Source organism: Nestor notabilis, unplaced genomic scaffold, assembly GCF_000696875.1.
Source record: "Nestor notabilis isolate BGI_N333 unplaced genomic scaffold, ASM69687v1 scaffold35245, whole genome shotgun sequence".
NCBI classification, from domain to species: Eukaryota; Metazoa; Chordata; class Aves; order Psittaciformes; family Psittacidae; genus Nestor; species Nestor notabilis.
This window is the reverse complement of record NW_009930368.1, coordinates 19,578-33,073: the sequence shown is the minus strand read 5'-3', so window position 1 is coordinate 33,073 and position 13,496 is coordinate 19,578. Positions and strand designations below refer to the sequence as shown.

General features: G+C 34.9%; 1 protein-coding gene across 1 annotated transcript in view; it reads right to left on the bottom strand.

Annotated features, from left to right (window-relative positions):
• Nucleotides 1–765: 765 nt before the first annotated feature.
• Nucleotides 766–13,496, bottom strand: part of OPA1 (optic atrophy 1 (autosomal dominant)) — a gene marked incomplete at its 5' end in the record, with an annotated part of 29,573 nt that continues 16,842 nt past the window's right edge. The window contains 17 exons of the mRNA XM_010015362.1: nt 766–901; nt 2,057–2,197; nt 3,322–3,401; nt 3,944–4,052; nt 4,666–4,818; nt 5,353–5,518; nt 8,306–8,382; nt 8,979–9,043; nt 9,587–9,702; nt 10,462–10,534; nt 10,626–10,698; nt 11,245–11,375; nt 11,898–11,997; nt 12,133–12,204; nt 12,521–12,595; nt 12,989–13,069; nt 13,378–13,491. Of these exons, the coding sequence (XP_010013664.1) occupies nt 776–901; nt 2,057–2,197; nt 3,322–3,401; nt 3,944–4,052; nt 4,666–4,818; nt 5,353–5,518; nt 8,306–8,382; nt 8,979–9,043; nt 9,587–9,702; nt 10,462–10,534; nt 10,626–10,698; nt 11,245–11,375; nt 11,898–11,997; nt 12,133–12,204; nt 12,521–12,595; nt 12,989–13,069; nt 13,378–13,491 (1,752 nt within the window). The remainder of the gene's footprint in view (nt 902–2,056; nt 2,198–3,321; nt 3,402–3,943; nt 4,053–4,665; nt 4,819–5,352; nt 5,519–8,305; nt 8,383–8,978; nt 9,044–9,586; nt 9,703–10,461; nt 10,535–10,625; nt 10,699–11,244; nt 11,376–11,897; nt 11,998–12,132; nt 12,205–12,520; nt 12,596–12,988; nt 13,070–13,377; nt 13,492–13,496) is intronic.

Here is a 13,496-nt window from a genome sequence, read left to right as displayed (position 1 = left end):
CTACTGTAGTAAAAATTTCTGGCTCCATGGGGATCATTGTTTCTCATTAAAAATAAAAACAAATTCCACAGAAAGTGAGGAGCTCTACCTTTCCAATAATTTCTTTTTGATTTAAATATAATAGCAAGAAAATTGTATATTCTTTTCTGAGTGCAACTTTGTGCATACTGTCATTTGTTGCACAAGCTTGGGTTTACAAAACTGGAAAGTCATTTAAAAGACCCGTCTGTAAGCTCCACAGTTGTTTGTTGGGGTGTTTTTTGTTTTGTTTGTGGGTTTTTGTTTGGTTTCGGTTTGGTTTGTTCTTTCCCCATTGATCACATGTGGTTCCAAGTTCTAAACACTTATATATCATACTTACCTCATAAAACCTCCTTAGTTAATGTTTTTAATGTTTTCTGATTTTTGGTATCAGTGAGGTAAATAATTATCAATGGGAAAATAGGAGAAAGGGATACCAACAAGATACCAATAGCTATACAAAACCACTTTTAACAGTGTATATTCAATACACATGAATAAGTAACAAATGGTTAAGTTTTGGCTGATACCATGACCACGGCTGGTCATTATATATAATTACTACCAGGATGGCATTTTATCAGTTACAACCCTCATGTAAAACATATCTAAGAGCACCAGCTATCTTAAGGTAAAGGCTATAAAAGAAAGGTTAGGCTAGTTTAAAATGTTTGTAGATAAGTTGATTTTTTTTTATTTTTTTTGGCAACTGAGATGGAAATATTAAGGCAAACCACCAGTGTATATCTGTACTTCAATTTACCTCTGAGTCCACAAAATGCCTCTGGTAGTAATAAAAGCCTCTTCGACACAGATTGCAGTGGTTCAAAGCAGTCTTCAGAAAATATCTTCTATAAATTTGGTGCCATGTGTCTTTAATCTAGGAAAACAGTGCTTAAATTTGACTAAATTAATACATACATACATTATCATGCACAGTTTAATGATCACATTTAATTTCAAAGTATAACTCCCAATTTCCACCATTCCTGTCATATAGTATACATTTAAATATTTCTCAACAATTTGTCTGCAACTGGGATATGACTAATGTCTTAGTTACATTTGGCAAACATTAAAGCTGATTGTAAATTTTAAAATCTACTCTTCCATGCTTGTAACATAACTGAATGCTTAAAAATAGTCTGCAGCAGAAATACATCTAAATTATATACTACAAAACAGGACAAATTGTTCTGCTCTTGGCATAACGCAATCTTTAAGATGGAGAATACATTTTTGAGTAGTACCCATTAGTTTATCTATTAAACCTGAATGAGCATAGAGAAATATTTAATGGTCTTATGTAACTTGTAATTTTTCTTGATTAGGCTTATTTACATTCCAGTTCTTCAAAAATCAGATATGCATATAGATATTTCTCTTACTAAAAAAAAAAATATAAAATAAATATTTCGTGCAGAAAATAAATCACTGTTAAAAGAAATCTACATCTATTACTTATTAACGTTTAAATTCTCATTTATAATCTTACATTTAACTAGATAAAAGGTCTAATGATGTTAAGTGCCTTACACTGCAACGACATGAATAATTTCCCAGAACATTTAAAATGTACAATACATTCCCACAGGACAGCCTAAACCCCCTTTGCCTTTTTCCAAGTATTTTTACAAGATTTCCCTCTTCAAGGTACCCAAGAACTTCAAACTGTGCATATAACCACATCAAAAGTTTAAGAACGCACAGTATGTTTTTATTGTATCTTGCTCACAAAGGCCTTGATTCTCTATAACAATAATTTAAACAAGCCTTGTCGTAATGCAGGCAAGAAAACTTACTCAGCAGGTTCTGATTTCAGCCTAAACTGACAGATTCCAAAGCATCGTACTGCATTTGTCTAACAGCCAACAGAAGTGTGTGAATTGCGTGCAAGCAGTCATTTAGTAATTAATTTGGAAACATCTGGATTACAAATTCAGTATTTAGATGGAGTCTTTTGTATGCTATCTAGAAAGAACATTCAAATGTTCACAGGGTCTTCCATATGTTTTGTTACAAATCCACATCTTACCAGACAAGGATCCACTGTTACTCCTCTTGCTTCAAGATTCTTTCTGACAGTTGTCACTTCATCATTTGCCAGATAAGCTGCATGTTCTTCACTGCATTTGATTAATTTCTCCAGTTCATTTTTTGTTTCATTACGAATATTCTAGGATAAAAATTATTAGTTAGTAGTAATTCTTACAGACTCAGACATCATCAGCACCTCCTCAAAAAACAGTCTACCTGCTTGATAAGCCAGAACTGAAAATAACTGACACTTTTAACTATTACATTTAAGTGACTCAAAAGGGTACTTGTACAAAGACATCTAAAATACAGTACTTTTAAATGGATAATTCACAGCCAGTTTTTTCATACTTTTTTCTTCTCACTATGCACAGAAATGCAGAAGAGGAAGAGAAGGGAAAAAAAAAAAACCAGAGGTGCCAGCCTCCTTTCTGCTCCATGAACATCTGCTAGCGGAGTCCACATTCACATAATCACCTGTGATAGTCATGAGAATTGTCACTTTTCCCTAATAGCTAGCAAGAACTCTCCATGGATTCACCCCTTTAATTTGCTGTTCATTATATTCAAGTAAGACAGGCTGAAGTTGCTGCCTTTCTCCCATACCTGGCTCCATACAGTTGACTGTAAAACTCCTTCCTCTGAAACAATTATTTTAAACTCTACTTACATCTTTAAAGTATGATTTAGTTTGAGAAGTATCTAGAAAAAGTAACATTAAAAGCCTATAATCTCTGGGCAGTGAACAGAACATAGTATTTAAATTTAAAAGAAATTTCCAAAAGCTATATGCAAATAAGAAGAGAAGTCATGGAGAAAAAACTTAATTGGGAGATACAACTATGTGACAATGCCATCACCTACTAATCAAATCCAAATGGAGCATGACAGAAAACAGCATGCAACTTCTGCTTAAAAGGCACCCTTGGAAAGTACATAAAAGAACAGGGCAGTTTCCACCCTGTTTCTTTCTAATGGAAGACTTTAACATTCAGGTCAACGACATAGTAAAGATGTAATTCAGCTGAAGAATGGAAAACAGTTTACAAACCAATATATATCTGCAATATGAAAAAAGTACATGGAACTCTCTGTGGTGCTATATTTAAATAGATGAATACTAAAAGTAATCATAAAATATTTAAAAGTTGTTTTAAAATTTTTTTAATCATCTGAATAGAGCAAAGAGGATCGGTATTTTTGAAAATTTACTAAGTAATAAACAAAGTTTTCTAAAGGTAGTGAACTACCTTTTCCTTTTACCTGTTCTTTGGTGCGGCCTATCCAGTATAACCATCTTTTCTTCCAGTCTGGACCCACCATATCTTCAATAACAGATTCAGCTAAAAAGGAAAATATGGTATTAAGTATCACTCAAAATTTCTGTTACCAGCCAAATTTATAGTTCTAAAATTAGGTAAATCAAGAATGGACATTTTTTAAGAACATAAGATGTGCCATACTGAGCCAAGTCACATGTCTTTTGCCTAAAGCAAAAGTTGATGTGTTTTATTAAAATATAAAAATGACTGCAACTGGTAGTTTAAGAAAAATAAATCTTACCTTGTTGCAACTTGCATCAAAAATAATTATGCTTGATAACCACAGATGGACCAACTACTTTACCTGAATTTATCCTATTCTTCTACATGTGTGTTCATACCTTTTTTGACTCTATAGATCCCTATTAACTTATCTTTCAACTGCCTCATTGCAAAAGCACTACCTTTTAAGGCTGTATTTTGCTAAACATTTTTATCAGTGTTGGTACCATTTTGAACTGTCACCACTATCTCAGTTGTAATAAAACAAAAGTTTGCCCTGTAGTAAAGTGAACTAGATCTGGAAATCGGTACACAAGAGTGGAATACATCACACAACTCACTGTCTTTGAGACGACTTTGGAGAGTCTCTTCCATAAAATGAATAGCTGCATCCCACTGCTGTTTATCAGATATTGACCGATCTTCTAAGGCATTGTGCTGGATCACTCGCTGTAACAGAAAACATCTTTTTAGCATACAATAAATAATTTACTGAGAATTCAGTAAAAAAAAGATTACTGGCATTCTCTTAATTTTTTGATTTCTATAAAAACAGCACGTATTGGTCACACAGGATTTATTCAAGGTATTTCTCAAAGCACTGCTAAAAATATTTTTTCATGTCTTCAATGTGACTCTCTTCCGTAGCCTAGCATAACTGACGTAAAAAATGCAACAAACAATATGAAATCCCTCTGGATTATAAAATCTATGAAGATGGTAATGAAATGCTGTTATTTTATACGGCTATACTTAACAAATGAGCTGATGCTAAACAATTCTCACAAGACTGCCCTTGGGCAGCCAGAAGATTATGGAGGACTTTTTCCTGAACCAACCAAAATAATTTTATTAGCTGATATTTAGGGCAATAGTTAACATAAGGTAGTAATAAAATGAATTGAGAAACACCAAATTAAAACATTATAAAAAAGGAGAGATAGACACATCTATCATTTTATGATTACATTAAAAGAATGAAAAAGTACTGAATATGCAACTTAAGTAAAAAGATTTCAACAGCACTTAGCCAACAATGCAAAAAAAATCCACTACATTGTACCAGGCTATCCTCTGCTCTCTCGTTCCATTTATGTCGTTTAATACTTTCTTCTTTGACAGCTTGTTTCAGTTTATCAAAAATATCATCATGCTCTTTTCCTTTTGGTTCTGTCATGAAACGCGAAAATTCTTCTTGCAAAGTCTCCCATGCCACCTAGAAAGTTAGCAAACAATGACTACTGATACAGGTCATTATACCACGCACCAGCTGGTAATGAAACACATTCATGACAATTCTTGCAAGTATGAAAATCTGCATACTTTCCAAAAACAATGTACAAGTGAAAGAGTAAGTCATTGACTTTTCTTTTGCTGCCTTGCCCATTGCTAATGAAGTCAAGACTAAATTTCAGTTTGCTATATTATAGCAAGTCGAATTCTGTTAAACTTGCATAAATCTATTAAATGAATACACCTACCTTGAAGGGTTTGTTCAACCTTTTAAGAAGGTTTTTTTTTTTTTGTCTTTAGTATGGAAAATTCACCACAAGAGCAAAATACAATGTTCCTAATGTATGCGCTTCTCAACATCAAGATCTTGCTAGCCTACTCTTACATGTAAAGTAGTTAGAAGAACTGCAGTAAGCCCTTTAAACCATCACCTTCTCTGAAGGTATGCTTTCATTTCATCAGGCTTTGAACAGAGTTTTTATTTTTTATTTTTTAATTTAAATAGCTAAGTTCTCACCTCTACTGCTTTATTAGGTAGCTGCTTGTCAGTCCACTGCTTCAGTTTGATGTCCACAGTGGTGTTAAATGTCCCTGAGTTCATAGTCTGTGCTGCTGGAAGGTATATATTCTCAATCACATGAGTAGATACCCTTTCCCATAAAGTTTTCTGAAGAATCTCCTCCCTAAAATGGAAGTTGTAACACATATGATAACTTCCAGTACAAAAGTGTCTAACAAGAATGCATTCCATTTGTTAGAAACACTGAGGAAGCAAGGCTACGGAACAAGGAAATACTCCCTTAACATCAGGACACCACTTCAAACAAAATCTGCTTGGACTAAGTACACAAATGCACAATGTTTTCAACAGCAAAGACAACTTCACAAGTTGACCTCTACTACTCTTATGGTTGCCACTGCACAACAGTTCCTTGCAGTCTTTAATTATACCAGTATAACCATGGAGAGCTATGTGTGCATACGCATGGCAGATGAGGGAAAGACAAAGGGGCAGATTGTAAAGCACTGAAATTACTTGACTGATGTCTCACACGTGGAGAAACCAACTCCATGTGGGTTTTGTCTCTGTAGTATTCTGATTTGTTTGTTGGAACATGCTGTAGTTTTCCATCTGGGATTTTCATTGATTGTTCCCAGATTTGATAAACAGTGAAGCAAGTTGAGAAGTCCAACCTTTTGCCAAAATGTACGCTGACATTCGTTTACAAATGTACCTCATGACACTGTAAAACTAAGCACCTCTTTCCTATTTATGATGTGTTTCAAGAAGTAACAATGGAAACAATCTAACTTTAATCTTTTTAAATGACAATAAATTCTCTCAGGGAACTTTGCAGCTGCAGTGAGACTACCCAACTAAGCCAGTGTTAATATGCAGCTGGTACCCACAGAGGCAGTCACATTCCTTCTGCTCCTGCTCCAGTCTCCAGTACAGATTCTGGGTTTCTTGCAGGTTAATTATATCCTAGCTAAACATGCTAAATCAGCTTACCATAAGATCATACAAATGCCAGATTTGGTAGAATTGCAAGAGCTAAGAGATGAAGAATAAAAACTACCTTATTTTGGTGGTACAAGACTGCCGGATTCACTCAAGTCCTTTTCTTCCAAACGCTCTCAAGTTCAGGACACATGCTTCAACCCTGAAAATGCCCCTACTCTAACTGGATTTGCAGACAATGACTGAAGAACTTCTCATAAATATCACCTCTCCACCCATTTCAACAATGGCATAATTGAAAATTTCTTTTGTGTTTAAAGCATCTTCCTTTGAGATTCAAAAATTTTGAAGCTGTCCTTCAAACATAGCAGTTTAAATGGGAATCAAAGCCAGTAGTTTTTCTACTGCTGGAACAGATTTTTGGCATATTTAGGATAGTAAAAGTATTTACACAAAATTAAAAGGAACTCAAACATTTAAACATTGAAAGAATTCACTCTAAATAAAAATTAATATTGCTACCACTAAAAAAAAAAAATAATTTTATAAAGCTTTGTTCAAAACAGGATGATTTGGATAGGGTTCAAACAAAGATCAATTACTGATCATTCCTGATCATCATTAGAACCGCGGACATGGCAAATTAATTTCACTTACAGGGTGTGCTGGAAACTGTCTGTTACGGATTTCACCACTTACAAATTCACTGTAGGAGAAGGGCAGTCCTGCTATTAAGAACAAATGCAATCTCCTTCCTTCTTTACTGACATGTCAATAAAAATACTCTTCTGCTTTGCTTAATGCAATCAAACTTAATTGGAAGGAATAGGTATTTTAACAGGATAGAAACATTTGCATTCATTAAATGCACTGCTGATTTTAGGCTGCATATAATGGCTAATGGAAGCATTTTTTCATGACTTAGGTTTCCAGTTCTACTTTATAGTTTATTAACTGTTGCAAAACTAGAATCATCACTACATTTTAACATTCAGAAAGAAATGCACCCACCCCATCCACAACAAAATTAAGTAGACTAAACATGCACCAGGGTACTTCAGCATTTATTATACAGTGAACAGGACCAAGCACCAAAATGGCAAACCTGCATTACACTTGGACTAGAAAATAAATTCAGCCTAATACACTGCCTACAACACTTCCTCTGAATGCATCCACATGCCCAGAATTACTTTAATGTTAGTAAGACTCAGACATTTTACCTTGGTTTTTAATCTATGACCAAATAACAGTTCAATTCAGGTCACTGAAGGTTCTTAGTTGTGGTACAGGCTGCCATCAAAGTAATTCCTTGTATTTTCCTCTCAGCATACAGTGGCTTTACTATACAGTAATGCTACACTGTTAAAATACTTCAGCTAAGCTCTCTCTCAGAGCTATGTCTGCCTTACAAAGAAGTGGGGCAGCATAGTATGGTGCTACTTGGTTGAGGCTACTAATGAGATCCACACATAACGTAAAATTCTCAAGCATCCAGTGAGCTTTTTCTACAGCCAGGAATTACATAATTTTTCAATTTTCAAATCTCTGATTCATAGGGATACAAAACTTCTTTTTTCCAAGGTCATATATATATTCTTTTGATATACACAATGATAAACCCCAAATATCAAGTAAAAAAAAAATTACCGATTCATACTCCAAATGAACATCTGAAAACAGCTTTATTATCACTGATACTTTTCATTTTTGAGGAGTATCTATTGTTTATTATATTGTATAAAAACGCAACAAAACACAAACTGACATAATGTGATTTTTGTCAAGGGATTATACAAGTGTTTGCTGATTCAGAACAACAAACAAACAGACTGCTTCCACAGGGATAAAAGACATAACACATTGACCTAAGAAAAAACAGTTCCTTATTTATATTTGAGAGTTTTGTTTAGTAAAACTCTGTATTTTAAAAGTGAAGTTTTCCTAGTTAATTATAAAAAAAATAGGGGGGAGGTGAAGAGAGACAGGAAAATAAAAATTACCATACCAGTGCTTTGGTGTGACCTGAGTCAAGCTTATGACTTCATCAAGAATTTCATTCTTTGCTTTTTCAAATAGTTCATTCTATGCAAAAGGCAAAATATGGAATAAAAAGATTTTAAGTATAGTTCAATCATGTTTCCATACAAAAAGTAAAAACCTAAAACCTTACACCTTCCAGTCATGTTCTGGACAATTTATGTGCTTGTTGTAAGCTATCCTGTTTTACCATACATCTTCCCACCCATATCTTGCATGCCTTTGGCCAGGCATGGCATTTGAATATTCAGGGTCTCTACAAAGGAATTAGAGAAATGACATCATAATTGTTTTGATACTCCATCTGACTGAAAGACCAGGGAACCTAAGTTCTCTTTGCCAGTTCTGTAATGATCACAAAGAAACACTGACTTATTTCTGTGAGCAGGTTAGGTCAGTGAACTGCATATAGAAGAGTGAAGGACTTCTAAGCATTGAAGTATCACAATTTTGAAGAACACTATTTCATGAAACAGAGAGCTCAGTATTTCCTTCCCCTAGAACACTCTATACTGTTCTTGCATTTTAAAATGTCAGTACTTTACATTTACTTTAAGAAACCTTTACAAATGAGATTAAATGACAATTTTAATCCATAATTTTCAACATTTTGTAGCACATAAATTAAAGCAGTAATTTACCCTGTCAAGCTCTCGCAACCGAGGGTAATTGTTTTTCCATTCAGTCTCAAGATTGAAACGTGTGGCTGCAAAATCAGAAACAAGGCCTTAATATTTTTCTTGTCTACATGCACTTCATGACTATCTTAGAAGTTCACCTCCTAAAACTTACACAAATCTTGCTTATGACATCCAAGAACATTAAGTGCCTCTGCAAATGAGCAAATTTTCTTGCTGTCTATGTTCAGATATTTTGTCTGCAAATTGCAGAATTCATGCACTGAAAAACTGTAGTGGAAATAGAGCCATGCAACTTACATCTCTGTACAAGGCAATCCTGTCCTGGCTGATCAGATGTTATCTTTATATAGGAAGCACTTTCTGAATCCAGTGAAAGTGTGTTTTGCCCACAAGAAAAACCTGAATTTTTTTCTTCATACTTATTTACTTCTTTGGCTTTTAGAGCAAGTGGGTCCTTCATTCCATGATTTTTTTTTTCTGCGTTTTTGTAAGGATTAACATATAAAACACAACTGCCCAAGCATGCTGGCAGAACAGTATTATATGTATGTGGAAGACCTGTTTAACAGCAAGCTGCTATTTCACTTGGGTTTTGAAAAGACGTTTACCTTTGAAAGCATCTGCTTGCTGCTCCACAGACTCTCTCACCATTTTCCAAAAGCAATCTGACACAGCAAGACTTAAGTTCTTTGTTGTTACTTGGTGTGCCTTCAGCATACATGTCCTGTAAAGGAAGACAGCTAGAGGAAATTCTTCCATGCATTACAATGCTTTCTGGACCCCATTTTCTCCTCACAAGAATAAAGCTTTGCTTTATATAGCAGACAATAACATGTCAATGAGCACCTAATCCAAAATCCAGCCTCTTCCTCCAAATTATTCAGTGATCAAATGGAGGAGGAAAGAGAGGGAACAACGCAAAAACATACCCCAAACCCCAGAATCCCAAAAATCCCACCACAAATTTTTATTCTAAAGGGTGTAGTGCAGGTACTGCAGTCCCAAAGACCATGCAGCTTAGCTTACTTTTCCTGAGAAATACAAACCTGTGAAATCAAAACTTTGATCAACTAGCAAAACACACATGCTAACCCTTCGAATACAACATCATTGTCACACCAAGATGACTGATATTTAGAGGGACTACAGCTAATTCTTGTGCTGGATTCACTCTTCCCAGTTGTATCAAGTACCTAGGCCTTGCTGGGAAGTTAGTTCTTCTAGAGCCAATGGAGAGATGCAGAAACATCTGAAGAGAGGCTCAAAACTCCAGCGGAACCAATTGCTGCCTGAAGATGTCTGTGTCTCTCCACTGACTTAGAGAAACCAGGCTCACTTGGTCACCTCGACAAGATACTTCATTTAAGCAGAGTAAATCTCAGAGTTCCACAGTGCATTCCTTCTTTAATTTCAGCAAGAAAAACTGATGTTAGCATTTACCAACACAGGCTTATTTTAGTAAAAGGAATAAATAGCAACATACTTCAACAGCTTTGAATTTTGAAAAAATTCCTCTTCATACTCTTTAATAGATTCAATGCTTTCACTGCTGTTTCCTGGAGAAAGAAAGGAGTGCTGCAACAGTTCCATTTAGACAGTTTTCTCTGCCATCAAGGAGAAAATAAGCAGAGCCTGAGCTCTCTTTACCTTTTCCAGTAACAACTGCAAAATAACCCAAAGCTTTCATGGGGAAGAGTTTGCCTTCGATTATTTGCTGGATCTATTAAAATAAAGGATTAAAAAACTGTGGTTAACTATGCACAAAGACATTCTTTCCTTCAGCGCAGTTTCAAAGCCAGATCTAGTTTTATCTATGCATAGAATTCCATAAAAGGCAGTTTATCATGGGACTTTGAGTTCAACAGGTATTTAAAAGGAAAAAAAAAAATAAATAAATCAGGGGCATAAACCAAATAAAGCATAACACAGAAAAACATAAAGTAAAGTGAAAAAGCCTATCCCAGAATATCCTAAAGCATTCTCAGAAAAGAGAACTTGCTCAGGTCACCTGCAAGAAAGGAACCAGTATTACAGCAAGCTGTAGCCAAGCTGTGACTGAAGTCATGCAACTGATCACTAAAAGCAAAGCATGAGATTAAAACAACCACCACAATAAATAAATAACCAAACAGTGCTGAACACAGAAATAAGCACTCAACACCATCTAGAACAGGCAGGCAATGTCCAATATTTTTGACAGCATCTCATGTATTTTTCCACATGTGACTTAACCCACCACAATATGAGAAAAGCAGTTTCAACTCACCCTGCTGGGGCTAGCCACATTTTTTTCAGCAAGATCAACTTTAGTCAACACAAAAATTGTTCTTTTTCCTTGAGGATCCATTTGGCTGACTAAGTCTGTGACAATACTGCGTTCTGCATCCACTGATCCATCTAAAACAAACAAAACCAATGCTGTATTTTAGGGGCTATATAACGTAACACGCAGTACTGAATACATAGTAGACATCAAGTAAGTTTCATTTTGCAACTTAAAACCAGTAAAATTACACTTACATTCAATTTTTGGGTACAAAAAGTGAAAATCTGCTTTGTTCCCAGTATTATTAAAAAAAATAATTGTAGTTGTAAAAGTTTTGAACAAGTACCAGCTCACTCAAAATATTAAACTCTATTATTATTGGCTGCCTCCAAAACACTTTTGAGGAAACACTAGATTTTATTATCACCACTGTTTTTTCAAATGATAAAAAACTCTCATCATAGAGTTCCTTTTTGCCATGGATACCAAAAGGTGCCTTAATTTATAAACAGATAGTCTGTTTTGTACACTATACAAACAATCACAAATGGAAAAAAAAAATAATATCAGGACAGTCCCCAGAGTCACCTAAGAATCACAATTACAAAATAAAAAAAACCCTGTCAGCCCACAAGCATCTAGACTCTTTTTACCTTGAATACAAAGGATGATGGCATTAGGATTCTGCATGTAGGCCTTGCTGATGCTAAAGATAGTTTCCTTAGTATCTGGAGCCATACCTGATGTCACAGTCTTTAATATGTATATGGAGATACATGTTTAAAGTAAAAAAGAAAACAGAATTATGTAAAAAAAGAAAAACAGCAGTTAATGTTCTCACCATCTCTTCAAGATTTTTTTTTTTTTTTAAATCTACTGCATACTTACACTAATGACTCCAGGTAAATCAACCAATACCATTCTCTGCAAACCAGGACCTTTCACACTTAAGGAGATAGTCTGTGAAGTAAATTTGAAACTGAAGGTTCATACACTCACCTCCTTTGTATGTAATTACTTATACACATATACAAAACTAACTGCATATTTATACACATATGCTTTAAACCAGCAACAGCCTGTAATTTTAAATAGGAAGTCAAATTTTATATGCACAGAACCGACACACAAAACTGATTTTATCAGTCCAAATGCACTTTGTATAGTGCAAAATATTATGTATACACAAACTGGATTCACCAGTGTTCTATTTGAAGAATACTTACAAAAGATACACATGTACAGATATTTGCCACTGAATATTTGCAAGTCTTACCTCAGTGCTAACAGTGCACCCTTCCTTCACACTATTTCTCATTCTGATTTCTATTTCATTTCTCAAAGCTGCAAGCTGTTTTGAGAAAAGCAAAATATCAAAGTCCTTATAAGCGTGATATAAGAAAAATAATCTAACAAGTTTACTTTGAATTAAGATCTCTGTTTATAAATACCATCTCAAATGCATGTTGAATAACTAAGGTAAATGAGTTGCTAAATGACAGATTACCTGCAGACCATTGCATAATCCAAAAATGTCTTTGCACAAGAGCTCCTTCTGTATTTCATCCACTTTAGTGCCAGCCAAAAACCACACTAAGAGATAATTTAATAATGAATATAATGCCTCACCCCACTAAACAGATTTCACTCTCATTAAACAGGGGCTAACAGCTCACAAAGACACCAAATTTTTCAGAGAATTAATAAAAGTCATATTAACTTCCAGTCACGTCTTTATACTTACATCCTCTTCCTTGGTCAGATCAAATTCCCGAGAGCTATCTTTGAATAAAGCCACATGGTGGGGACCTTCACTAAGGGTTACCTAAATGAGAAAGTATGGTGAATCTAACAGAGAGAAACATGAGACGTAGATAGCATATGTACACTTCCCACTGCATACAGACTACTGTATATAATGTTTATTCAGCACGGTACTACTTACAGCAGAAACTACTACTCTGATTGTATATATGGATCATATATAGGTCTGAAACAGTTTTGTCATTGACTGCATCAACTCACTTGCTTAGAAGGCATGTTATAAATTAGTGTTTATATATATTTCAGTTAATGACATAATCAGAGGGAGAAGAATATGGCAAATGCTGATTCAGAGATTGTATTTCTTACCTTCACAGGGGAACGTGTCATCATCTCCCCAGACCCTCGAGGGAATATGCGGGCTTGGGCAATCATTTCTAACACACTGGTTTTTCCTGCACTTTGATCTCCAACAACCACCACCTTAA